At 40.2% G+C, this 27,965-nt stretch overlaps 2 protein-coding genes and 1 long non-coding RNA gene across 9 annotated transcripts in view; 2 read left to right on the top strand and 1 right to left on the bottom strand.

Moving 5' to 3' along the window:
• Nucleotides 1–681: 681 nt before the first annotated feature.
• On the top strand, nucleotides 682–15,178 carry LOC135110416 (zinc finger and BTB domain-containing protein 17-like). Of its 4 annotated transcripts, none has more exons than XM_064022724.1 (15): nucleotides 682–840; nucleotides 3,377–3,532; nucleotides 4,236–4,425; nucleotides 4,578–4,978; nucleotides 5,108–5,290; nucleotides 5,745–6,635; nucleotides 6,873–7,061; nucleotides 7,882–8,001; nucleotides 8,711–8,832; nucleotides 9,864–9,990; nucleotides 10,877–11,064; nucleotides 11,626–11,737; nucleotides 11,861–12,044; nucleotides 12,254–12,381; nucleotides 12,646–15,178. In XM_064022724.1, the coding sequence occupies exons 2-15, from the start codon at nucleotides 3,377–3,379 to the stop codon at nucleotides 12,799–12,801; spliced, it is 3,147 nt and encodes a 1,048-aa protein (XP_063878794.1). In that variant the 5' UTR covers nucleotides 682–840; the 3' UTR covers nucleotides 12,802–15,178. The 4 variants fall into 4 exon arrangements, with proteins under 4 accessions (XP_063878794.1, XP_063878791.1, XP_063878793.1 ...); XM_064022721.1 differs by having other exon boundaries at nucleotides 12,251–12,381; XM_064022723.1 differs by having other exon boundaries at nucleotides 725–827; nucleotides 12,251–12,381.
• On the bottom strand, nucleotides 14,070–27,954 carry LOC135110424 (uncharacterized). The gene is made up of 3 exons (XR_010273259.1): nucleotides 27,778–27,954; nucleotides 27,535–27,669; nucleotides 14,070–14,203 (listed from the first exon to the last, which is right to left on the bottom strand). It is a non-coding gene; the product is annotated as an uncharacterized LOC135110424 (long non-coding RNA).
• Nucleotides 20,939–27,965, top strand: part of LOC135110415 (uncharacterized) — a 44,745-nt gene continuing 37,718 nt past the window's right edge. Inside the window, exons 1-4 of one of the 4 annotated variants that reach the window (XM_064022717.1) lie at nucleotides 20,939–21,663; nucleotides 23,575–25,092; nucleotides 26,157–26,198; nucleotides 27,515–27,675. In XM_064022717.1, coding sequence (XP_063878787.1) covers nucleotides 21,612–21,663; nucleotides 23,575–25,092; nucleotides 26,157–26,198; nucleotides 27,515–27,675 — 1,773 coding nt within the window. In that variant the 5' untranslated portion in view covers nucleotides 20,939–21,611. Of the gene's footprint in view, nucleotides 21,664–23,574; nucleotides 25,093–26,156; nucleotides 26,199–27,511; nucleotides 27,676–27,965 lie in introns of all 4 variants that reach the window. The other 3 variants (XM_064022716.1, XM_064022719.1, XM_064022718.1) reach the window with 3 other exon arrangements.

The following is a 27,965-nucleotide window of genomic DNA, read 5'->3' as shown; positions in this document are numbered from 1 at the left end:
ATCACAGCCATAAAATAGGGGGAGGCCACATTTCCATCACTGATTCATAACAAAAAATTGGTTATCACTACATTAATACACATAAGTAATGTATTGCAAACCTGGGCACTCCTACTTGTATCGAATCAATCTTGTCACTGCAGCACACCATGATTTTGTCATTGCAAGTACTGCATATAAGGAAAACTGATGACAGAGAAAGTGGATGGATTGGGGCAGAGGAAAGCAACAATAAGGTTATGGGTAGTGTATGATCAAAGGAGCCTCCCCATAGACTAAGCTGACCTCCCGCCCCCTTTTTTTTATTATCACTATCAATGGTGTAGCGGTTTGATGCAATGTAAGGAAATACTTTAGCTAATACGCAACCATAAAACTATAGTAGCATCTTATAGCGAAATTAGCATGTGTGAGTTAATGCCAGGTTATAGAATGTATAGAATACACCCACTAAAAGTTAATTAAAATAAATAAGAAAATAACTAAAGTATTTGATCTTTAATCAAGAGAGAGAGAGAGAGACATAATCTATTGCATTGCTCCTAAAAATTGCGGATGCTGTTGCTGCTGCTGCTATTGATGACTATCATGATTAAAGAATATTTCACTTTATTTTTTAATTATTCAAATAACGTTTGGTATTGCAAGAGGTAGGAGGTACCGCTAGTAACAGATTTGCAAGCATGTTTAAATAGAGCGTAAACAGGCGAGGCGAGGCCAGCAGCAGCGTCAGCATCAGCTGTTGTTTACATCCCTAGGTGAGGCGAGCACTCACTCAGCACTGCCACGCAGCAGCAGCAGCAGCAGGACGAGACACCTCACGTGGGGTACGGGAGTGAGGTAAACCTTGCACCTGCTGCTGTTTCCTTCTCAGTGCGGCGAGAGGCTTATCCCTGACACTGTTTGGATAAACAGCATCCTGCAGGCACTGTGGACCTATAGGCCAACCCTCGGTCTATCCCAGAGCCAGGCAGGATGTGAGAAATATTTTTTTTATATCATCCTGTTGTCAACAGTTAGACTGGGGCCACATATCAACTAGGGCCTCTTCTCAATATCGTAGTCCTTCCCGTACCGAGGCCTGCATCATAGCATCCCAGTGTTTTCTTAACTGAACTAGGTTGGCAAGTAAAAAAAAAAGAAAGGTATGTGGGTCAGGGCGAAATAACAGATGAGAGTTGTTGTGCCAGATTTAACTGAAAAAAAAAAAAAAAAAAATCGGGAAACTGCATACTTTAAACTTATGAGTTCTTGGGTAATTCTTTATTATAGGTCTGTTCCTCATCCTTACCCTGTTCCCCAAATCCCTCAACACAAGCTTGGGAATTTGGTGGGGAAAGTGGGGTTTTAGGGTGGGAAACTGAAATTAGGTAAAATTTGGACATTATTGAAAAAAAAAAAGTTTAAGGATGAAATGGCATATTTTGAAAACTGGGGAAATTTATATCTTAACCTAACTTCATCTAACCAACCAATTAAAAGGTAAATTTTTGCAGTTGGACCAAACTGCATTTCGAGTACAAAACTATATTATTCATTATTATTATTGTCCTTCTTCTTCTTCTTCTTCTTATTATTATTATTATTATTTTTATTATTATTATTATTATTTTATTATTATTATTATTATTATTATTATTATTATTATTATTATTATTATTTTTATTTATTTATTTATTTATTTATTTATTTTATTTATTTCTTTTTGACAATTTTGAGCATAAAATGTGGGAAATACTTCATTTTGCCTTTTCTCCCCTCATCCCCCTACAATCTTGGGGACTCATCAGGAAGCAGAGTTTATAGGAAAGGAACACAAAAAATGGCCATTTTAGAGTACTTGAATGGAGATGATAGCTTAAAAGAAGGCACTCCTAACCTAACCTAATCTGACCTAACCTAACCTGATCTAACCTAACATTACCTAATCTAACCTAATCTAACCTGATCTAACCTAACCTACGTGCATCACCTAACAAAAATTATATATATATATATATATATATATATATATATATATATATATATATATATATATATATATATATATATATATATATATATATATATCATGGAAACTGTTAATTTGTAATGAAAACTTCAATAAAGTAAATTTCTCAATATTCTTAAAGGTGATTAAAAACCATATTCCTTAATGTGTAGAGCATTATGGTCCCCTCCTAAAATAATATTGTTAAAAACAGTGGAAAGTTTTTTCTTTATTAACTCTTAAGTCGTGAGGAGCTGGCTGGACTTGGAAAAAAGTTGCAAAACCTATGCATATTCTTGGAGGTATTACACCCATACTAGACACTGCCCCAAGGTGTTTACCTTTATGGCAAGGCTACAAAGTCTCATATAAGATACGTGAGTTTCACTATTGTATGGGACTTGTTAAAAATATTAACACAATTTTGTTGTGATACATTTCAATGTTTTTATTTTCTTTAGTTAATATGGCCACTCTTTCCTACCAAAATCAAGTATAATTACTGAGATATATTTGCCTGTGAATGGTTGGGACACCTGCTTGTGGTGTATTGCCTCAATTCTGTCAAGCCTGTGCAGCACCAAGACCTGAGACACTGCTGTTCTTTTTTTTTTTTTTTTTTCATGTAGGAGGGTCATTGGCCAAGGGCAACAAAAATCGAATAAAAAAAAGTTGAAGTCTAGTTCACCAGGATGGTCAGTGAAGGGAGAGGAAAGCCAAAGCTGGTGGTGAACATTGAAGTCTCCAAGAATGGAGATCTCTGCAAGAGGGAAGAGAGTCAGAATGTGCTCCAATTTAGAAGTTAAATAGTCAAAGAATTTCTTATAGTCAGAGGAGTTAGGTGAGAGGTATACAGCACAGATAGATTTAGTTTTGAGAGTGACTCTGGAGTTGTAGCCAGAAGGTGGAAAACTCGGAAGATTCAAGAGAATGGGCATGAGAGCAGGTTAAGTCGTTGTGCACATAAATGCAACATCTAGCTTTGGATCGAAAATGAGGATAGAGAAAGTATGAGGGAACAGAAAAGGGGCTACTGTCAGTTGCCTCAGACACCTGAGTTTCAGTGAGGAAAAGAAGATGAGGTTTAGAGGAGAGCTGGTGTTCTACAGATTGAAAATTAGATCTTAGACTGTGAATGTTGCAGAAGTTAATGAAGAAACTTCATTCTGGAATGATGACTGTTTCCATGTTAGAGATCCAGCTCTTTCCCTTTTTTTTTTTGTGAACATGGCCAGCTTCCTTCATCCTTAGGAAATAAAAAAAAATAAAAAAAATAAATTAAATTAATACATTAGTTGGCATCCAAAACAGATAAGCATTGCCAGGCAGGTAAGAAGTCTTGGGCACCAATAGACACTTGAGTATTGGAAGAAATGACCATTACAGATGGAAGAGGCAGTGAGCCCCCAGTGGACGCTAGTGATCAGAAATGATGGGGGAGCCAGCGTAGTGCCCCTAGCAGAGGTGTCAGCACTGCAGCAGGACGAGGCTGCCATTGGGGACAAGAATTCAACCATCATTGTTCTTCAGACCCATGAACAAGTATGTCCATTGAGGCTACTGTTGTTCTCTTCATAATCTTACAGGATCTTAAAAAGATGTCTAAGAGTTCTGCTTATAGAGTGACTTTTTTTTGAGATTTTTGTAGTATGTCATTGTAGAGAACAGATCACTGATTGCAGTCCCTTTTCTGTTCCTTCATTCTTCTTTCATTTTCATTTTAAGCTAAAGTTGTCTGTTGCATATATATATATATATATATATATATATATATATATATATATATATATATATATATATATATATATATATATATATATATATATATATATATATATATATATATATATATATATATATATATATATATATATATATATATATATATATATATATATATATATATATATATATATATATATATATATATATATGTGCAGAATGGTGTAACTTGCTCTATTATCCATCCTCTTAAATCATATGAATTTTCTACTATCTGGTTGAGTTTTCAGTGTCACTCTAATTAAATTATTTATCTGTACTGTGTATCTCTCCCCTCTGATTATGTAAAAATTCTTTGACTATCTGACTTTCAGAGTAGAGCTTATCTAAATCCATCATTGAACATTGAAGTCTCCATACATGGAGATTTTAATGTTCATCACTTGCTTTAGCTATCATCATCTTTCATAATCAAGCAATTCCAGAGTTCAAAATATCTTGAGCAAGCATCAATAACTTTCAGGATGTACTTGTGGACAGCACAGGGCTGGAACTTAGTTCTTCTCAAGCCATCTCACAGAGTGATCCAGTGACTGAGGGGGAAGCTGAGCATGTGGCTGACTTCATCACAGTGTCAGCAGGACAGGAGGAGGGAGCTGTTGATCCACTCAGTATCACTATTGCTGACACCTCCCATCACCTCCCAGACATTGGTACTTGTCATTTTTTCTCTCAACTGTGATATATAATTTCATATCTGTTTTAGAGTTAAAACATTTTGGATTCCTTTGTAATATAATGATTCTCGCTAGATGCATTTTATATGTGCATACTTAATAATTTATTTCATTATGTGTGACTCTAGGTCCTGAGACACTGGATAACATCCACATCAGTGTTCTGGCTCCCAGTGAGATGACCCGAGCCATTCCTGAAAAAGCTGCCACTGAAGACTCAGTCCCAGCTCCTTGTGAGAGCCAGTCTTTGGGCCTACCCACTGCTGCTGCTGCTGTCATGTCCTCAGGATCTTCAAGGCTGAGCTCACTAGGGCATGGAGCGGATCCACCAGCCTTCACCCCTGTCTATGAGGATTCTAGGCAGCCTACAAAACAGTGGAAAGAGAAAGAAGGAAAGGAAAAATTAAAAAATCTCGGTGTCAAGTTTAGGTTAGATAGAGACTGCACCAAGCAGCAGAGGAAGGAAGACTTTTGCAGCAAGGTTGATGTGTGGACCCAAAAATTGGCTTGTTCAAATGAACTTGTTGAGGTGAGACATTTGTATAGTATTGAGATGAGGAAAGGCTCAAGATATTTTTATTTTATTTTGTTTAAATATGTTTCATGGAAGTCATCATGTAGATGAAGGGAGTTTAAAATAATTTGTCCTTCATTGCAGCCATTTGAGAGGCTTGAGGCCACACTGCACAGGGATATCACAGCAGAGCTGGGCCTGGCTTCCAGCAGGAACATCTTCATCAGTCTCCAGCAGCAGGGTGTGGCCCGAGGAGTGAGAGTGACAGAGACCAGCCCAGGGCACATTGTGGTGTCTGGGTCTCTCATGGAGCTTCTTGCCTCCAGGGTCAGTGTGCTGGCCTTCATTAGTATATACCCCCTCCCTCCCTTAAGAGCAAAGAGTAGAGGTGTAGAGGTTGAATTGTGAAATGCTTGTGAATGCATGCACGGAGATGCCTCCTTTTTTACCCTTTGATGGGGATGCCAGCCTAGTATAAAAATAGATAGGTAGATCAGAGATATTTAATTGAAGGACTAGAAATTAGTTATAAATGTATTATTGGTATATGGATTCATTTATATATATATATATATATATATATATATATATATATATATATATATATATATATATATATATATATATATATATATATATATATATATATATATATATATATATATATTGTTTTATTTTATTTATATTTTTTTATATGACATTGACTTGTCTTGTGAGAAGAAACCACAGTGATAACTCTGTGAATGTTACCGTCTGTTGATGAAATACTTGCATTGTGCAGGACATCATCCTGGAGGAAATAAGAAAACTACGAGGTGTGTCAGAGAAAGGGACGTCACCTAGCACTCGTGATGTTGGTGTCATGTGCGAGTTGATTCCCTCGCCTGCCACTACTCGTCATGCCTCCACCCTTGGCCTGGATCGCTCTGCCAGGCGCTACCATTCCGTCCTCTCCCGTCCACTCTCCCCAGAGCCAAGTCCCCTGCGCAGGAGAACCAAGAAGCAGCTGGTGGGCCACTCCAGTGCAAGGAACACTGACAAGAGGCACCTGATGAAAGGCTTCCCTGAGAGGGTGGCCAAGAAGCATGCTCAGAACCAGAACCTTAAGAATGTTGAGTGTGGAATGAAACCCAAGAATAAAAATTATATATTCTCAGAACACAGTTGTCAGAATTCTCAAGAGGAAGATCCTCATAATAGTGTGAGCATGGCAGGTGTCAAGACTGAGCCATGTGCTATTCGGGCCATAAGTGTAAGTGATCAAAGTTCTGCAGAGAGTGAAAGGGTGGAAAATGAAAACAGTAGTGACTTGAAGGCTTTAGGGGTATGTCAAGATGGGAGCAGTCTTGCTGCATCAGCAGTGAAGGAAGGGGATGGGACAAAACTTCATGAGAGGACTGTTCGTACAGAAGTTAATAAGACTAATAGTTGTTTAGAAAATATTAATAATGACTATCTTAATGTAAGCAAATCAAGGCAGCAAGTAGAAGAGGAGGTGGACATGACCATGAAGGATGAAGTGTTTGGCCAGCAAGAAACCTCCAAAGGAACAGAAGAGCTTCAAGACACCCAGAGCTCAAGTCAAGTCAAGTTCAAGTTCTCATGCAAGATTTGTTCCTACAAGAGTATGAGAGAAAATCACTTCATCAAACATATGCAACTCCATGACAAGGTATGTTTTGTAATCAGAACTTGACACTGATGGGCTTGTGTATGATTGTGTCATTCATAACATGATGTCTTTACAATGGTTAGGAAATAGTTTTTATGGCCTTAATGTTTATGACAGTTTATGTTTTTGCAATTCTTGCACTTATCTGATGAGTTTGAATTATATTGATGTGCAAAGTTCCCTGCAATAGCTTAAAGTCTGGATTATTTGGTTAAAGTATTGTGTTTATGTGGGCAGGGTCTGGCATTGTACCGGTGCAACGAGTGCAACTTTGTGTCCATACGAGCCAGCCACCTCCGGCGCCACAAAATGTCTCATGCCCTGCAGGTGCTCCACTGCCACCTGTGTGCTTACACCTGTGATGACCAGAAGCTCCTGACTAAGCATGTCAGGGTCAAGCACCACACCCCAAAGCAATCTAACCCTGTGAGTGTGTAATAGCTCAGCCTAAGCATGGAGATGATCAGTTAGTGGAAGCTAGATCACATTCATGCATTCACAACTGCTCTCTATTCATTTTTTTCTTGTGTAACCATTCTTGTGTCCTCCATAGATGTCCTTGCATCCAATGCTCTTTTCAAACTATACATCCATCTGTTTGTGATCATGCACCTCTTAATATCCAGTTGAGGTATTTTCTTTTTAAAACATTCTTTGTCCATCCTATTCTACCTGTCCTCTGTATTACTGATATATACAATGACTGCAAAAGAAATATGCATATCAAAAAAACAAGAAAATACATGTACATGAAAACATATATCAGATTCAACTAGCATATCATTACCTTGTTGGTGGGAGGGAGTTGTTGTGCCTAAGGCAACCACCCAGCCCGTTACACATTGTGGGAGGCACACACACTCCCAGTACTCACAAAGCTGGTAGTGTCAGTGCACCTGCTGCTGACCTCTAAAGCATCCCATTGCTTCAATCTAGCTAGATTGGAAGTTCCACAGCTTTTCTGGCCATCACCACAGGATGCTGGAAGCTTACAAATGAAGAGCTCTTGTAATACTGGGCTCAGCTCAAATAAGGAGTCTGTGATTTGCTGAGTTATCAGAATGTTTGTGCATTCATTAGGGAGCTTTAGAACATATGAGTTAGAGGGAGGAGGATGAAGTTAATAGGTAGAAGTTTGTCAAATGTGTGATCCACCCCCATCCCCCCTCATGGCAGTGTATCTTTGTAAACATAGAAAAGAAATGAAAGAGCATTTGTTTATTATATCTCTCCCTCTCCTGTGCAGTCTGACGACATGTTTGAATGCGAGGAGTGTGAGTACAAGACCAGCTGGCACTATGCATTCCAGAGGCATCGGCGCACCCACACGTCCTCCAAGGTGGTGGCCATGCATTCTTGTCCACAGGTCAGTTGACACAGCATGGTTTGTTGTCACATTTGCCATAGTATGTTTATGTAAGTGGAAGTGTATGTCTATGTAAGTGGCACTTTTTTGCAGAACTTTACCCTTTCATTGTGATATGCAGCAATTTACAGCACTAAAAGCAATATATGGAATAAGCATCTTTAAGAAAGAAGGGGATGAAAAATATAGAATTCACAATTTCTAGCCTGTACAGGGTTTGGAGGTGGCTGTAGAAAAAGAAAATATCCCTCAGAGTGGTTACTGATTAAGGATAGATGTGTTAGTTAGCAGTGAAAGAATTAAGTACTCATCTTCAATAACTGCATTGCTCCTGAAATAGTTAGGCAGTCAGTTATTAGAATTAGCAGATCAGTGAGCAGAGCAATGTAAAAGTGTTCCATATTCATCCTGCTTCTGCCTTTTCTGTCAGTCATATCTCTCTCTCTCTCTCTCTCTCTCTCTCTCTCTCTCTCTCTCTCTCTCTCTCTCTCTCTCTCTCTCTCTCTCTCTCTCTCTCTCTCTCTCTCTCTCTCTCTCTCTCTCTCTCTCTCTCTCTCTCTCTCTCTCTCTCTCTCTCTCTCTCTCTCTCTCTCTCTCTCTCTCTCTCTCTCTCTCTCTCCAGTGAATTAATAGGCTCTGCAGTATTACATGTGTACATTGGTGAGCATGAGAAAATGTTGATGATAATCTCTTAATTTCATGTTCACAGTGTCACTACAAGACTGTGCGGCGAGAACATTTTTTGCGGCACATAAAAAATGTGCACCAGAATTATCGGCCTTTCCTGTGTGACATCTGTGGCAAGGCATTCAAGAGGCAGGATGCTCTCAAGTAGGTCATACTGAAGTGGAAAAATTGTTGCTCTATGACACTGCAAAGAGAAAATCTGAGCTGCTAACTGCCATGATTTTCCTAGGACAACTGGTCACTCTAGGTTCATCCAGACTTAAAATGGGTTCTAAGTTATGAAGGTCAGCTAAGACTGGGAACATAAAGGCAGCAGAGAAAGGAACTGGCATCCCTCCTCCATATGCCAAGGCCCACAAGGATGGTGCTACCTGCCCAATGCCAGTACTCATGATTGAGTGCAGCATATCTTTGTTTCTTAATATTGGAAAGGGAAAGATTATGTTAATTGCTCTGGTTCTTCCATTCAAAGGATTATTTTAGGGTTAAGAGGTCTTTTGAGGCTTTGTGGGACAGTGCAGCATACCTAGGCTTGGCATTGGTTTAACAAGCAACTATAATTTCAGAATATCATAAAAGTTGATAAGTTTTACATATCTTTAAGCAAAGAGAAGATAAGTTTTAACCTATAGTGTTTGGAGAATGCTATATCAGGATCAGTAATTAGGATAGGACAAGAAATTATGGAGTCAGACTTGATAAAGTTAGATTTTAAAATAAGGAGATAGGAAAGAAATTTGTTTTCAATTAGAGTGGTAGATGAATGGAATAGACTCATTAATCAGGTTGTTAGTGCTGAGTCATTAGGGAGCTTTAAAAGAAGATTAGACATTTATGGACAGGGCTGATAGGTAGAAATAGGTAGGGATGTTTCAAGTAGGGACTGCCACATGTAGATCTGACAGCTTCTTGCAGTTTCCCATATTTTCTTGCATTCTATATATATATATATATATATATATATATATATATATATATATATATATATATATATATATATATATATATATATATATATATATATATATATATATATATATATATATATATATATATATATATATATATATATATATATATATATATATATATATATATATATATATATATATATATATATATATATATATATATATATATATATAGCTACATATCTTTTTGTTTTATATCACCAGGCAGCATCATGTGTCTCACTACCAGAATCTGGCGCAGGGCAACAGTGGCCAGGTGGGGCCATATGGGTTTGTTTGTCACATCTGCCAGAAGGTTTGCAGGTCAGCGGCTTATCTCAAGGAACACATGGTGAGTATCAGGAAAACTGGCGGCTTGAATGACTTTTGACTATGAATGAGTTTGTCTTGTATTGTCACTTTTACAGACTTGACTTTCTTGATTTTTATTTTTATTTATTTATTTATTTATCTATTTATTAATATATTTATTATTATTATTATTATTATTACTATTATTATTACTATTATCATTATTATTATTATTATTATTATTATTATTATTATTATTATTATTATTATTATTATTATCATTATTATTATTATTATTATTATTATTATTATTATTATTATTATTATTATTATTATTATTTACTTTTCTTTTATTACTTATTTACTTATTTATTTATTCATATATCTATTTATTTACCTTTTGAGCCCATTTTAATAGTTATTATTGAAAGTATTCATCTGTATCACTGAATGTACTCAAGTAAGCAGGACTGATGTCCTCTGAGAGAGTTGAGAGATTAAACAGAGCAGGGAGTGTTGCACTGGTTTGTGTGTGTAAAGAGGGTGAATGAAGAGTGTTTGGTGATGCAGATAACTGGGTTGGATGTATAAAGCTAAAGAGGAAGGCCATAAATGGAATGGATGAATAGTGTGAAGGGTGTGTTAAGATTAAGAAAGCAAGAATGAAGGGTTATGGATTATAGGACTGAATGAAAAGCAGCTGTGGGTTACTGGTTACTGTTACACAGTAACCTGTGTTCAGCAGAGTGAGAGCCCATGTCATCTTATCAAGTGTGGGAGGAGAGACAGGTCAGTTGTGATGTAGTAAGAGTAAACTGGTTCTGTTGCCATTGTCATATACCACATCTCACCATCTTAGTACCCCATACAAGCCTATCATTAATTAGGTTTATATGATACTAATTACTTTAATGGTGACACCTCAGGCAACACATTCCGAGGAGCGGTCTTTCCTGTGTGAAGTGTGTGGTGCTTCCTTCAAGACTCGCTCAGTGCAGAGGAACCACGTGCAGACCATCCACCGCCGACCAAGAGCCTTCACCTGTGCCACGTGTGAGAAGAAGTTCAACACCAAGTTTGCTCTGCGCCGCCACATGAAGCAGCATGACACCAGGTGAGGTCAATCTGAGTGGTACACATTCTTGAGACTTTTATCTTACACTCATTGAACTTAACACTCATTGAACTTATTCCAAGGGAGGATAAACATCTTGCCCTTTCATATCTACCTTGAATAACTTTCCACACCTACAAATATTAACTTGTAATTAATAAAGATATCTGCCACCATCATGATATGGTGCATGCTTTTGGGACTGAGAGGTCCTCAAGTGCCATGGTCTGAGGGTAGGAAAGACATCCACTCAGGGTAATGTTTCCAAAATGCCAAATCAAAAGTCCTTTATTAGGAGGCATTGTCCTAGCCCTGATAGACTAGGGAAACCAGACATAAAAACTGAAAAAAAAAAAATAATAAAGATATCTCAAATAAACTCACTGAAAAGTTAGCTGATCCAAAAAATCTTTAGTATAGTGTGTGTGTGTGTGTGTGTGTGTGTGTGTGTGTGTGTGTGTGTGTGTGTGTGTGTGTGTACATGCTTGGTCTTGGCTACCTCCTTTATAATGATGTTAATCTGATGGATAGATGAAATGAAAATTTATGTTCCCTTTGCAGCATCCAAGACATGGAAGAACTGCAAGACCTTGCTAGGAACTCCAGAGTGAATAGCAGTGTTGGACGGCTTTGTGAGCTACAGCCAGCTGCCTCTTCACTGCTGCCTCAGGCGGTGAGTAGATGTGACTCTGATGGTGAATGTGGAAGAGTGAACATACTGCTTAATTCTTGTAATTAATAAGAACAGAATGCTTTGAGAGCAAGTAGAATTTATTTATATATTTTATTTTTTCAGCCCACAGGTATGGTCCATCTTCCTGGACGAAGTCGATCATCTCTGCCCTCTGCACCTGAGTCACCCCCTCAGCATCCTCCATCAGCTTGCCAAATCACCATTGATGGGCAGCCACCTTTCCTAGTGCCCCATCTTGATGCCCAGCATGCAACACTTGAGAGTGGTGAAGCATGCATCAGTAAAGGTGAGGCAGCATCTTTTAAATGCATTCATGTGCTTTGGTTTGGCTGAAAACACTGACTTTCTGCAGCAGTATTATGCACACTACATTTGAGGGAAGAAAGATTACAGACCCAACAGAAATAGATTAGAATTAAGAACAAAGCTGCATACAATTTAAGATTATGTGTGTCTAATTCCTTGTGTCTTCATGTCATGTGTTGTTGCCAGCAGGCAGTGGGACGTCTCTGGTAGGAGGTGAAGGAAGTGGTGGAGCTGAACTGGCAGCCCTTGGAAACACACAGTCTGGGGCAACTGTGTCTGTGCCTGTTGTCCCTGCTACTGTCCACATACTGAACCAGGTTAGTTGTAATCTTTTGGTTTTATCACATCATCATTTCTCTACACACATTAGTTATGCTGTGCTTATTTTTATTTGATATAGTTATTATAAAATTAGCACCTTTTCTCATAAAGCACAATAGACATTACATGAACTTAGACTTGTCATGCTCTCTAATATATTTTTATTAATTTCATTGTACCGGTTCATATAAACAAATTTTTTTGGAGTGGAATATCAATTTTCTACAATATTGAAACTGATTCTTGTCTTTGTCTGCCAGAACACTTTATCCACTAGCTCGGGTGATTTAATCCTCTCATCGGAGCACTATGACGGGGGCCAAGGCTCAGCAGTGGTGGGTGATGACACAACAAATTACATCAATGCAGACCATAGTAACTCCACTCTCTTGTACCTAACAGCAAACTTTAACTAACTCTAAGTAGGCCTTACATATACCAACCCACAGACCCGTAGGTGCATTCTGTAGGACGCTGTTGGTCTGTAGATCAGTATTAAAAGGATGATGGTGTGTTGTTTTGTATATTAGATATTATTGTACATTCAATTCTAGCTTTTCTTATTTATTTCTACAAAGATTATTTTTATACTGAGAACAAGAATGAGGTGACAGTGTTCCAATGAAATATATATATATATATATATATATATATATATATATATATATATATATATATATATATATATATATATATATATATATATATATATATATATATATATATATATATATATATATATATATATGGTTTTGTTCTCTTACTCTAAGAAATTATTCCTAAAAGCAAGTATGTATTTGTTTGAGTGTCATTTCTTGTGACAAGCTTAACTCATTTTCAGCATCAGTTTGCTTTGACTTACATTTGGTGTGTTGACTCTCTGTGAGGCATTTATTGATAAGAGCTATTTCTTAGGAATTATGGAATGGGGTTGTAATGAGCTCGTTCAACAAGACCATGATAGAATGTAGAATTTTCTTTCCTTTTGAAGTGTGTTTGAATGACTCATATTTATTCCTCAAATTGTGATGCTAAAAACTAACAAGCTAATGATAAATAGATAGATAATTGAGCCATCATATCCAGCCATCATATCATATTCGAAAGAATCATCCTCTTGTGATATAATGTTGGGCACTTTTGTGTCACTGATAACATTAGCACATGACTCAATATTAGTGTGCTGTCATGTTGAAATCATATATACTAAGTTTTTCAGGACTCATTTTTATTGTATTTATTCTTGTACCATTAATTTTGAACAATATTACTGCATCACTAATCACTATACATATGGTATATGAAAATTATTTGGCAAAAAGAAAGGATGTGTTTTAGATGTGACCTTTCCCACAACATGTGGAGCTAAATATTTGAAGGAAGTGTGTGTAAATGCCTTGTTTTGGCCAGTCCCCCTCTAAAGGAGATAGCCTGGTTTATATTAATTTACTACCGGCTCCTTTTTTGGAGCCAAAGTCTGTGATACAGTTTTGAGTTTGTTTTGATGGAATAGTGTTCTGTCCCATGAAAATTGGCATTGGAGTTTAGTGTCAATTCCTAAGGAACTCAATGACACGCCTCCTCCTGTGCTGCCGTCCAGCTACCATACATCAAAAGCTTTCATCAACACTATTAAGTTAGAACTTTCTGATATCTGTATTCCACCTATAACACTAAAAGATGTACATGGAAGTGAGTGTTCTTGTTGAGTCCAGCAGTGGACAGCCACAGCAACCAGCAGTATAGCACTGGGTTGGGATGACTTGTAGTCTCCTTGGCAAGAGTTCTCAGGTAAATCCTTATGATAGGGCCTTGTATCTGAGGAAATAAAGGTAATTCAGACGAGTGAGTATACTCCTTTTGAAACTAGAATACTCAAGTTTAGGGATCTGGTGTGTGTGTGTGTGTGTGTGTGTGTGTGTGTACAATTTTTTTGCCCTCTTCCATTCAGGAGAAACTCTACTTAACATGGAAGGTTGCAGTCTTCATTCTTAACTAATTATATATTATAAACATTACTTTTGAAAACTCAAAAGTAGAAATTAGGACTAAAAATACTTCATCATTTTAGAAGAGTCAAATAGTAGCAGTACTTTTTAATAGGACTAGATATAGTACATTGAGTTTGCACTTCTCTCATGTACACTTTGTCACGATTATAATACTCATGATACTTCTGAAATGTACCCAGCAGTTTATCTTGAGTTGGGTTACAATATTTGTGACTGTTTATGTTCTGCAATGGTCTTGTGTGCAAGGGGTCCATCAGCTGCTGTTTGGTGGAGTGGCTGTCTCACTGCAGTCAAGTTCTGATTGTCCACTTGAGTGGACTGTACCATGAAAAGTGGTTTTCTTCCTGCTGTCATGTGTGAACAGAGGCATCAATGAGGATGATCAACCATCTCTCTGTGATGCGGGTCACTTGAGGCCAAGAGAAGACCGCCAATCTGCCATAATGGTGCTGTTTGGTCTCTGTCTGTCTTTGGCTGGCTGGTCTGATCATAAATCCCAAACTACCTCCCACAGTAACTGGTGTAAATGTTGTGCATGAGATCCACTCCCTTCTCCAGCCAGCCTTGGTATGGCAAAAAATAAAGAGGGGTAGAGAGGTTAGTGTTTCTTGTAGTAAACACAGGGCTGGGGAAGCTTCCTGCCTTCTTCACCATCAGTCCAGTATTTTCTTAAGGTATATCCCAGTGCCAACAGAATGGAGAATATATAGAGAAGTCATACCCTTCCCCATGAATTCTTTTATTGCATATTGTTTATAGTAATAAGAATTTGAAAATTTTATTCTCTGTGTTTGTTTATCCTCATTCTGAAGACACATTGTGGTGACATTGTGAAAACTTCAACTCTCAGTGACTGTTGTTCTTGCTGCAACTTATTAGAATGAGCTGTCTAGATGTGCAATGTTCCCTGGGAGTACATATAGGACAGCCACCAATGATGTTTGTAAGGCAGTTGATACTCAGATATACTGTGTGTGTGTCTGTGTGTGTGTGTGTTTGTGTGTGTGTTTTCTTGGATACACTGCCTTGATGCCTTGAACTAAATAAAAGCAGGAAAACATACATTCATAAGTGTGTTGATTTTTCAAGGTCAAGTACATAATGTTACCCAGTAATCTTTTAGCAGTAAAGTTGATCCCTAGCACCCCTTCAAGTGATGTTATCTATTGACTCAAGATAGCACACTTAAGTGGCCACTTGATTCATCTGAGGAAAGTGTGGGTTAACTGGTTCACTCAAGACTGGACATCTATCAGTCACGTGGGTTCCTACCATACCTTTCCTGTGTTTGACTTATTTCAGAAATGTATATTGCAAAAATGTTACTATGGTTTTACAACTTCTCATAGTTTCAGAAATCTATTCATGTCCTCTAATTTACTCAAGCAAGATGCAGGGTAGTATTATGCAGCAGTAGCAGCAACAGCAGTAATAGTACCGTAGTAGTAGTAGTAGTAGTAGTAGTAGTAGTAGTAGTAGTAGTAATGGGAAATATGAACTAAATTGACCTCCATTTTGGAAAATTTCCCATTATGCTTATTCATTTTGCCAATTCATTTAATATTTTTGAGCAACAAATTAGTATATTTCTCCAATCCCTCCTTCCCCTATATTTTGTGCCCTTTGCTGAAAACAAAGGAGGAGCTCATGAACAAAAACAATTGTCAACTTATGTAGCTGAATATGTAGTAGAAATATAGTAGTAGTAGTAGTAGTAGTAGTTAGTGCAGGGCTTTCCAATGTGAACAGTGTCTTCTTTGTTCCAACTTAACAGACTTCCATGTTCAGTTTTGGATTTTTTTTTTTTCAACAGGTCCAAATGCTGGGTGTGATTTTTCTGCTTCTTATCACATGGTCTTCATTTGTGCCCTTGAATAATAGAAATCTACTAAGTATATTGCTTATCACATTAATTTTAAAGCAGGCAAGTACATATCTCACTATCCTTGCCTCCCTCCCATGAAAGACAGGTGCCTCTAACACCATGCTGCCTCATAATCTAACACACATGAGAGAAGCAGAGGAGAAACTCATGAACAGAAATAAGTAAGTCAAATTATGTTGTGTTATAGTAAGTCTTCTTTCCTTTAGCCTTCCTTCCTATGTTAGCTCTTAATCTAATGAAAAGAAGCAAGTCAAAGTATGTAGTACAATAGCATGTCTATTTTCCTCATCCTTTCTTCCCAATTGATAAAGCTGGAACTCTCTGCCTGCTTCTGTATTTCCCCCTACCTATGACTTGAGTTCTTTTAAGGGGCAGATTTCAAAACACTTCTCTTCATAATTTTGGCCCCTTTGTTTGTTTGTTTCCCATTTTAGTTTTTTTTATTGCTCTTGGCCAGAGTCCCTTACATGAAAAAAAAGTTGGCTCTCAATCTGTTATCTTAGCATTTTCCGTAGCCTTTAATCTTATACAGAGAGCTATCAGTTGCAGCATATATTCCATTTTTGAGCTGATCATTATAGTAATCATCTTTCTCATCATATATTTTTTTTTATGCATGTCATGAGAAGTATTTCCAGTATATTTCTCAATAGTGTGTGTGTGTGTGTGTGTGTGTAGAGCATTATCTTTTTGTTGTGACTTATGACCTGTATTGGCTTATCTGAACCATAGTGAAGTGGACAAACAGACTTAAGGATGTACAGACACACAGACAGGAGACCTTAAGTACACACAGACAGACACTAGACAGCCAGACTGGACCCCACTACCCTTAGCTGCCCCTGGTGGTGTCTTCACTGATACACGCTTGATAGCAGAACCGAAAAACAATAGAAGGTGAAAGTATCTGAGTTCGAGTCACGTGTTAGTCAGTTATGATTCTCTTTGAGAAATACGGTCCGATTTGTACTACTACTACTATTATTATCATTATTATTATTATTATTATTATTATTATTATTATTATTATTATGAATTACAGAAATATATATATATATATATATATATATATATATATATATATATATATATATATATATATATATATATATATATATATATATATATATATATATATATATATATATATATATATATATATATATATATATATATATATAGTTCAAGAAGAAAAATCAATCCCCATTATTTCCTTTCTCTCTCTCTCTCTCTCTCTCTCTCTCTCTCTCTCTCTCTCTCTCTCTCTCTCTCTCTCTCTCTCCATACCGTGCATTACGCTGTTCCAGTTAGGTTATTTCATTATGGGTATCATTCTCTAGGTTTCTGTTGCCACACGTATGTACATTTGCGCCGCTGTGCGTACTTACATCCCTTCAGCATCTTGTCTCTTTGTCAATGCATTTTATCTCCTACTCTTCTTAACATACGTGCCCTACACTCTGTTCCCATCAGGCTATTTCATTACTGCCACACGTACATTTGCGTCGCTGTAAAGCCTCCAATATAATGCCTGTATTCTCAAGCACTTCGGCTCCTCAACTATTAAACGTGCGGTAGGGAAAGTTATTGTCAATTTCCAAGGGTGTTTCCAGGATTTTACTAGTAGCTTAACAAATATGTAGTTTGATCAGTGGCAAAAACACCTTGAAAACCTAACCTATTATCTATGTGGCCTTGGAAAATAGACCTGACGTAAGAACAAAGCGCTTCTCGATATGGGTGTCATAAGCTCGTATTCTGAAATGCTTTGCTCTCTTACCGTGACTATTTTCAAAGTCAGAGAGACGATTGGAAGAGTTCTCAGAAGTTTATTCTGTTAATGATGTAGAAATATTGTTAAACTGCCATTAGAACCGTAAAAAAAAAAAAAAAAAAAAAAAAACACGCTTGAAACTCGTGTCGCTTCAACTAAAACCTTTTGAGAGTAGTGGGGCTGCGTACCGAAGTATTTCAAAATATGGTCTTACGTGAGACACCAATAGGGGAATGAAAAAAAAAAAAAAATAGCGTTTGAGAAGAGATCGGCCGGCGGAGCTGTGTTGAGCGGCTGTCATTACTCGCTGGGATCTGGCGGACGGTTCGGTGAGAAGGCGGGGGGGGGGGGGGGGGGGCGGATAGTCTGGGCGGATGCATAAATTTTGTGATGGTGGGATTGGCGGTGAAAATGTTTGGTGGCTATGGGGGCCCGAGAGAGAGAGAGAGAGAGAGAGAGAGAGAGAGAGAGAGAGAGAGAGAGAGAGAGAGAGGATGGGGAGCAGTGTATCTCACCGGCGGAGGAAATAAGTTGTTGGCGGCAATGAGTCAAGTGGTGGATGGTAATGCAGTTTCTGGCCTGCACACCCACGGCTCACCTTCACCCACGCCTCACCTCTACCTACGCCCTCATGTCCCTCTGATCACGTGCAGGGCTCAGCGGGAGAGAGGTGGCGGGAGATACAGGTGGCTCCTCCCCATCTCTAATCTAGTGTTATATCTTGACCCCAATTGATGTCTCTTCCAAAAGAATTGATTATTATTTACATTTCGCTACAAATTCGTCGCCTCTTCACTAGCAGTATCTTGTCTCCAGATCCCGCGCACTTACTTCGCGAGATGAAGGATGTTACCTCGATCTCGCTCAGTCAAAATAATTACGTGGTAATCTTTTCTCCGCCAAGGCTGTTAGTGTGCCATGACTTCATGTGGTAAGGACAGAACACTCGCAACGGCTTCATAGAGACATCATAGAGGTGTTTTCGCTGAGAGAGAGAGAGAGAGAGAGAGAGAGAGAGAGAGAGAGAGAGAGAGAGAGTCAAGCTTGGTGTCTCCAGAAATCCGTGTGTGTGTGTGTGTGTGTGTGTTCAGCTTGCCACACACTCACATAATGGACTGTACCTATATACAGTCCGCGAATGGCGCTGCTGATAAAACTTATCGCAATACTTGGCCTCGCACAGCGAGGTCATCCGTTACTCCGTCGGTAACGGCCAGAAAGAAGGCGGCGGCGGCGGTACTAGCGGCTCGGAGTCATTGATAAGACAGGTCACCAAGCCGCCGCTGGGACATGCTCTAACTGGTAGGTATGTGGCGGCCTCTCACTGCTGTGCTCCCGTCCGTGACTTAATGGATTAGCGGGGGTAACAAGGAATATCAAGCCGCAACAGATGGTTACAGAGGTAGACAAGGATTAATTGTTGTATAAAATAAAGAGAACGAAGGTGTAATTCTGGGTTAGTGATAGGTGTGGGAGGAGGGTATGAAATAGCTGTTGGTATGACATGTGATTTATAGTTGAGACCCAGAACAAAAAAAAAAAAAAAAAAACGAGGGAAGCTACACTTGGCTGTCCTAAAGTATACATGCCTACCTATTTCCACTTATCATCCTCATTCATAAATTTGTCTGATCTTTTAAAGCTCCCTACTGACCACTAACAACCTGATTACTGAGTCTATTCCAGTCATCTGTTACTCTTTTTGATAACCAATTTCTTTCAAATTTTTTTTCTCTGATCTAACTAAGCATGAGCACATTATTTCGTGTCCTGTCTACGGAATGGCAGGTTTAGCTTTGTGCATCCCTACTAGTCTCCGCCCCTTTTTTCTTTTTTTCTTTTTTTCAATTTGTGTTGATGTTCTCCTTTCCTTATATTGTCCGTTAAGTGCACGTAAGTACATATAAACATAATCATTTACGCATGTATGTACAACTTTGTCCCTGGTATTTATCAGTTCACAGGAAGCCGTGCGGGAAATAAGTGTGTGTGTGTGCGCCGGTCACTTAGTCCTCGCGAGTGATTATTGCATCCCCCTCTCTCCTCTTCCCCTTCATTCGTGTACTGCACGTCTCTTCCTTCTCTTACCTCCGGCTCACCTATGATCCTATCCCCCTCTTCACGCTCGCACACACACATGTAGTCTCAGTGGAACGCAAGTCAGTTGCGTGTTTCAGGCAGCGCCGAGCGAGACGAGACAGGTAAATGTCTTCATTGATCCGTAATTCCATATACTCTCTTTTCTCAGGTTTGATTCCTTCATTTATTACTATTATTGTTATTATTATTATTATCATCATTATTATCATTATTATTATTATTATTATTATTATTATTATTATTATTATTATCATTATTATTATCATTATTATTATCATATGTGGTAAAGCTAGATGAATAATAATATCTATCATCGTATTCACGCATTGAAAAAAAAACATCTGAAAGGAACGAGGATGAAGGTTGCTAGCAGAGGTCCTCCTTCCCTGTAGTTTTATTCCAACTGTAAGACGAGGCGTGTCGTCTTGCGGAGCCGTGGCCATTTGAAGCCAAGCCAAGCTGTGCAGATTAGGCACAGCAGCGTCGGCCACACGGCGGTTCATTATTACAGCCAGGCAGCCGGCGTCACATGGGTTCAGTGCCTCAGCCTGACAGCCGCCTCACGGGGTAAGTATCGTAACTTGGCATCTGCATCGCAATGGTTCAACGCCGCAGCCTGGCGTTTGTTGTCATTCAGTAATGCCGCAGCCCGGCGTCTGCCACACAATGACTCGGTGCACAAGCCTGGCGTCCGGCCTCAGCGAGGCGCGTCTTGTTGCTACGGTTGGCAGTGGTAGAATCAGCCGTGACACTGACCTTCATACTCTGTCACCGGTGTCAACCGCGGTCCCGGTCAACTGCCCGCATCCTGCCCACCCCCGCCGCGGGGATGGCGTCGGGCGGGTCAGCAGGTACCTGGGGCCTGCATGGGGGCGTCAATCCCTCCTGGCACTAATGATGAGTCGCAAGGGTCAGCAAGCGCCCCCTGGCGGTACTAGCACGCTGCGTACTCCGTGTACCCATTACGTAATTTCCTCTTTCCTTCAGCCAAGATAATTGAAAAGGGGGTTTCAAAATACCTCTCAAATGATAATATTTATTGAACTTTTCTTTCAGCAAGATCGTTTTACAGTGTGTTCAGTAAAGCCTTAAACTCGCTGGCGCCGCAAATATATTGGCCCCAACCAGCGCCTGGGTTATTGTGTGCGTGTGGACGGGACGAGGCCCACGGCCGGCGGTGAGTCTTTCCCGCAGGAAGGGTATATAAGGCTCCCAGGGTGGCCCGCCCCGCAGTGGTCAGGGAGGCGCGCCGCGGGTGCTTGTATTGCCATGCCTTGTCTGCACCTGAGTGTTATGTGCACCTACTGAATCCCTTTGTGAGGTTTAGAGTGCGCGCAAGAAAACATTGTTGTATATACCTGGTACCTGGCGAGTCACCTGTAGCACTTGGTGACGGGCCAGGTGAGACGGGCTGCCGAGGAGAGGGTGTGGCCCATCAGTGGTCAACGGGCCAACATGAGGCTGCTGGTGGTGGCCGCCGTCCTGCTGGCGGCAATGTCCAGCGCAGGTCAGTCTCTCGCACTTTTGTACAGCCACGCATGAGCAGCGGCGCCCAGCGTGCAGAGCTGAGGGGAAGTTTTGACCATATACCATAACTGGCTGGCCGACCCTTGTGTTGCTGCTCCATTGAAACACCATTTTTTTTTTTGTAGATTTTTGAGAAAAGCCCTTAGTTATTAAATTGGAGACATTGGCCCGTGGCTTGCTGGTTGTGTAAAGGCCATCAAGGTATTTAAACTCAAGCAATAAATTCTTTTTGCTATAGTATTTTATCATTCAGGAAACTGACACTCCTTATGAAATGTAGTCATACACAGTTAACACATTCACACACTGCTGTACTAATTGCAGACAAAAATCAAACTTGTACACATTTACTCAGTGAGCCAGTGTAGCAGACAAAGCTGTGGTGGTAAAAGGTTTTGTTTTCATTAGTGTTTAAGTATTAGTCGAGGGAGCCCTAAGAACTGTTACACTGAACGTGAGGGAAGAAGTAAATATACTCGTCACTATTTTCAGTTGACGTATTATAATGTATCAGTAATTACATGAATTCAGTCAAGTCTTGCTGACCTGTCTGGCCTCAGATCAGTTAGCTCCCCCTCCTCCCCGACATACATCCTAAGGTTACGTAAACACTCGACAGGGAACTATTTTTTTTTCTGTCAATTAAATGGGCAGTGGTTCTTATTTCATTTTGTTTTTATATGGAACTAATCTTTACGAAGCCAGTGTTCAAGTGTGTGTGTGTGTGTGTGTGTGTGTGTGTGTGTGTGTGTGTGTGTGTCCTTGTTACTTCGTACCTTAAAGTGTGCATCAGTGTCATCAAATGCTTTGTTTGTGTTTGTCGCGTAATATGTATACTCTGTGCGGGCCTACATGTCGGGGGAAATACTCAACACGTTGTTGTTGAGTCACTTGTTAATTCGTCATAACCCTTGTCCAAGTGAAGCGATGCCCTGCTGGTTCAATGTGGTGGTGCCGCTCTTACTTAAAGGAAAGGCTGCGTCTTACGTGAATATGAATTCAAAGAAAATTTACGGGGCTAAGTATGTCTTTCAAATAGGGCATGAGACATAAGAGACTCTAAGACCGAAAAATGAAGTGTGCTTTTTGTTTAAATGGAAGTTATCGGGCTTAGCAGCATATTGTATTTTTTTTCATGCATGACATTCCACGTTGTGTTAGCCGCTGCGGCCTCGCAATGAAGCTTCGTGGTGTAAAATTGTTATGGAAAGTACTGCTATTTTTTTATGCACCTTCAGTTGCTTAACTTGCTCAGATTTATTCGAGTTAACCAGTATTCCCAGCCTTTGATCCCTCTTACTGGTAAACTCTGGAACTCTGCTCCTGTATTTCCTCCTGCCTACGAGTATGACTTTAACTCTTACAAGAAGACCTCAAAACTCTCCGCGTAATTCTGGATTTTGTTGTGGACTGTCCTCTTTTGGGACTACCATCTTTAGCGGGCCAATTTTTCTCGCCTTTTTATACCTTAAGCTAGAGGCCATCTTACAAAAACAAAATAAAATAGAAACTAGTGGATATTCTTGATAGTGTCAGAAAGGATCGGTTAGTAGTCGTATTCAAACTGGATTACACTTCAGTTTGGGCCCACACCTCTTCCATACATGAACGTATGGGATGGAGGCAACGCGTGTTTATCGCAGCCCTGCAGCACTTCCTTGGGAGGGTGTTTGTGTTCCCTGTACTGACGGCAGTGTGGCAGCTTTGTCTTGCGTGTTTGACCTCGTGTTGGAGGATGTCACCAGCTTGAATAGTTATCTGCGTTTATTGATGTGGTGTATGGCCTTGTTCCTGACACATACATACATAAATACACACATACGTACGTACATTTATTTAAAGTTTTAATATCATTTTTTTTTTCTTTGTGTGTGTACGTATGTGTTCCTAGCGACGACCCTGATTGATGGTGATGCCGAACCACCCTCGGATGACCCCGCGAGCCCAGCCTTGGGTCGGCCACAGCAGGACGGTCTCCTCGCTTCCCAAGTGGGGCACACCACTGTGGGACACCACCGCCCAGTGCGTCCCCTGAGGCCTGCTGATTCTCGCTCCAGCCTGTACGCCCAGGCAGCAGATCGCTCAAGATACCGCGCACAACCAGGACATGAACGACCTGGATATGACCGCACCGCAGCTAATGAACGGCCGGGATATGACCGCACATCAGCCAGTGAACGGGCACAATATGAACGGCCAAGCTATGATCGCACAGCAGCCAATGAACGGCCAGGATATGACCGCACATCAGCCAGTGAACGGGCACAATATGAACGGCCAAGCTATGATCGCACAGCAGCCAATGAACGGCCAGGATATGACCGCACATCAGCTAATGAACGGGCACGATATGAACGGCCAAGCTATGATCGCACAGCAGCCAATGAACGGCCAGGATATGATAGCACAGCTGTTAATGAACGGCCAGGATATGATCGCAGCGGCTATGTCAGACGGCCAGCCAATGAACGGCCGGGATATGATCGCACCGCAGCCAATGAAGGGCGGCCAAGCTATGACCGTACCGCAGCCAATGAACGGCAGGGATATGATCGTACCGCAGCCAGTGAACGGCTGGGCTACGACCGCACCGCGGCCTATGAACGGCCGGGATATGATCGCACCGCAGCCAATGAACGGCCGGGATATGACCGCACCGCAGCCAATGAACGGCCGGGATATGACCGCACCGCAGCCAATGAACGGCCGGGATATGACCGCACCGCAGCCAATGAACGGCCGGGATATGACCGCACCGCAGCCAATGAACGGCCGGGATATGACCGCACCGCAGCCAATGAACGGCCGGGATATGACCGCACCGCAGCCAATGAACGGCCGGGATATGACCGCACCGCAGCCAATGAACGGCCGGGATATGACCGCACCGCAGCCAATGAACGGCCGGGATATGACCGCACCGCAGCCAATGAACGGCCGGGATATGACCGCACCGCAGCCAATGAACGGCCGGGATATGACCGCACCGCAGCCAATGAACGGCCGGGATATGACCGCACCGCAGCCAATGAACGGCCGGGATATGACCGCACCGCAGCCAATGAACGGCCGGGATATGACCGCACCGCAGCCAATGAACGGCCGGGATATGACCGCACCGCAGCCAATGAACGGCCGGGATATGACCGCACCGCAGCCAATGAACGGCCGGGATATGATCGCACTACAGCCAATGAACGGCCGGGATATAACCGCACCGCAGCCAATGAACGGCCGGGATATGACCGCACCGCAGCCAATGAACGGCCGGGATATGACCGCACCGCAGCCAATGAACGGCCGGACTACAGTCGTTTTCGGTCCAGATTTCAAGATGGCATTGGTTCCAGACAGGAAGTTCCAACGGGAAGCGTCAGCGGCCGAAGAATGGAGGAGGCGTTTTCCACAGGTGTGTAAGGGAGGGATGTGAAGGCAATCAGGTGGGAACAGGCGTAAACTCTCACCTGTTCGTATAGTTTCTCACCTAAGCTTAAATATTAGCACCAGTTATTTATTTGTATAAAGTTCTAGCTCGTGTCGTCTTTCGTTATCTAAACTCTCACTGCTTTTCTCAAGGGTTTCTTATCTTACACCGGTTTACATTGTAGAAGTCCGAGAATTCATACACCTCCAGTTGGGGAATATATACTGCAGTTCGCGTTGTTTTGTATTTTCGAGTATTTTAATCGTTATCTTGTAGTACCAGACACATTTCTTCATTTAATATTTTTTTCATAAACAACTTAATCTGTTTGAAAGTTCGTCAGCATTTATAGAATTCAAGGTCAATAAATCTAAATTAAAAAAAAGAGATGGGAAGGAACTGGTTTTCAAATATAGATGAATGAAGACTCCGTTATCAGATTGTAAGGGCTGAGTCATCAAAAAGTTTTTAAAAGAAGATTAGACAAATTTATGAATGAGAATGATGGGTGAAAATAGTTAGGCATGTTTCGTATTACAGAGACTGTCACGTGTGTAGACCAGGCGTCCTCTTGTATCTTTCCTTATTTTCTTATGTTCTCATGTTCTTGTGCATTACCGTGGAATCTTAATGCATTTCAGTGCCAATGAGTAATGGGAGATATTGGAAAAATAACCATGACATAGCAACTGTAATCATGTTTAAACCATATTCTATAAGTTAATTTCGTATTTTTAAACAAAAGTTGCATTTATACTCATTTCATTGATGCCTCATTGTCGTGACCACACCTCAACTCTCACTTATTTATCACAAGAGTTGCATCTGGTCTCATTTCTTAGCTTCTTCATCTTCGTTGTCCATGAACACACTTCAGTTCTCATTTCACCATCACGAGAGTTGTATCTAAGGTAATTTCATAGGTTCATCTCTTTTTTTTTTCTTTTTGGCTCTCAGATGACCACGCCTGAACTCTCATTTTATTATTATCAGAATTAGTATAGTCAGTCGCTAGTTGGCTTATATTTTTTTTTTGTCCTTTTTTCCAGGCAGCTCAGAGACGATGTGTGCCAAAACCTGCAGCTTGTCAGGTATGTGGAGCTTCAGGCCCGTATTCAGAAACGCTATCCTCTCACATGACTATTTTCAAAGGCCACCGAGATGATTAGCCGGATCCCCAAGAGTGCTTCTCCTGTTAATAATAAAAAAAATCTTGTTAATCTGTAACTAGAACCATTTAAAACCCCTTAAAAACCCATGTAACTTCAAGTAAAGCCTTTTGAAAGTAGTCGAGGTGCGGCTCAGAAATGTTTCAGAATATGGTCCTTTTGTGCTCTCAGTGAGGTGAAGGAAAGCCATGGATTGTTGATATGCTACCACAATCCACATACATACATACACATAAGGTCCTAGTTCTTAGCACATTTTTTTTATTTTATTAACTGTTGAACTTTCCCTTTTTAAGTGCATCTTTTTTTTTTTTTTGTGTGTGTGTGTTACTATTGTTATACTAATAATCTGTTCATCATCATCATCATCATCATCATTCTTATTCTTATTCTTATTCTTAATATTCTTATTCTTACTCTAATTATTATTAATATTATCATCATCATCATTTTTATTTTTTTTCTTACTGTTGTTGTTGTTGTTGTTGTTGTTGTTATTGTTGTTGTTGTTGTTGTTATTATTATTATTATTATTATTAGAATCATTATTATTATCATTTTTATTATTATTATTATTATTATTATTATTATTATTATCATTATTATTATTGTTATTATTATTATTAATATCATTATATACAGAATGCAGTAGTGAAGGAAAGAAGAGCAAAGGAACAGAAATTTATTCCTGACTAGTTACCCTTTAAAGCTTCTTCCTGTTTCCGTCACAAACTGGATTGTACGTGTCCAAAAATGTGTATACCATCATTCATTCACTGATCCCAGCTTTCACTATAAACGCTGACGACAAAGTATGGTGTCATGCTAATGCAGTGATGTGCCAGGGCCAACAGTGTGTTAGGAGTGTTGTGTAGTTTTACCAATACCTCCTCTAACCACTCTCTCCTCCCTCTTTTCCCTTCTCCCTCTCTTTCGCCATCACCTCCTGCTCCTCCACCATCCCTCTTCCTTGCAGTGATGTTACAGTATACTTCAGTTTGTATTTACTGTATTGTTATGTCAGCCTCTATTATTTTGATCAATGGAATTAACTAAGAGTGCCAAGGAAGCTAAAGACTCTTACCGACTGCTATGTTGAGAAGTCGGTTCACCATCACCCCACCAGCGGTTCGCACGTATGTACTTGTAAACATTTAATTAAGGGAATAAATGCACAGAGGCTTGTGAATTGTCCATTTGAACGTGACACAAGTACCACTGAAATACTGTGTCAGCAGGTGAAGGACAGACCACATACCAGGCAGGGCAGCAGTATGTGTATCTGTACCGGGGCGAGGCGGCCACCACCACTGCAGGGGACCACCAGGAGTCCTCCATCAGCGTGGCGGCGAGGGTCATTGTCACTGTTGGCGCCTCCCCATGTGATCTCAAGCTGCAGGTGAGAGCAAGGGGTCAATGATCACTGTGCATATTGAATGTGTTGTATTTAGACTATCACACACGTCACTTAACATTGCAGATGACGTTATATCCAACTCACAGTGCTGCAGACACTATTTTATGTGTGTGGGTGTTTTCACATTTTTCCCAAGTTGGCATTATAATGAATGTGAAAGGATATAGACTGCCATAATATAATAATATAGCTCCTGTGTACATGATGCCCTGCGCATCCATCCAGCTTGGTGTGGTTTAGTGAGTGAGAGTTCGGTGTTGCTTGTATGTCAG

This window comes from Scylla paramamosain, chromosome 20, assembly GCF_035594125.1.
Source record: "Scylla paramamosain isolate STU-SP2022 chromosome 20, ASM3559412v1, whole genome shotgun sequence".
NCBI lineage: Eukaryota > Metazoa > Arthropoda > Malacostraca > Decapoda > Portunidae > Scylla > Scylla paramamosain.
Note: the sequence above shows the minus strand (reverse complement) of the source record. Positions and strands in the feature narration are given on the sequence as shown.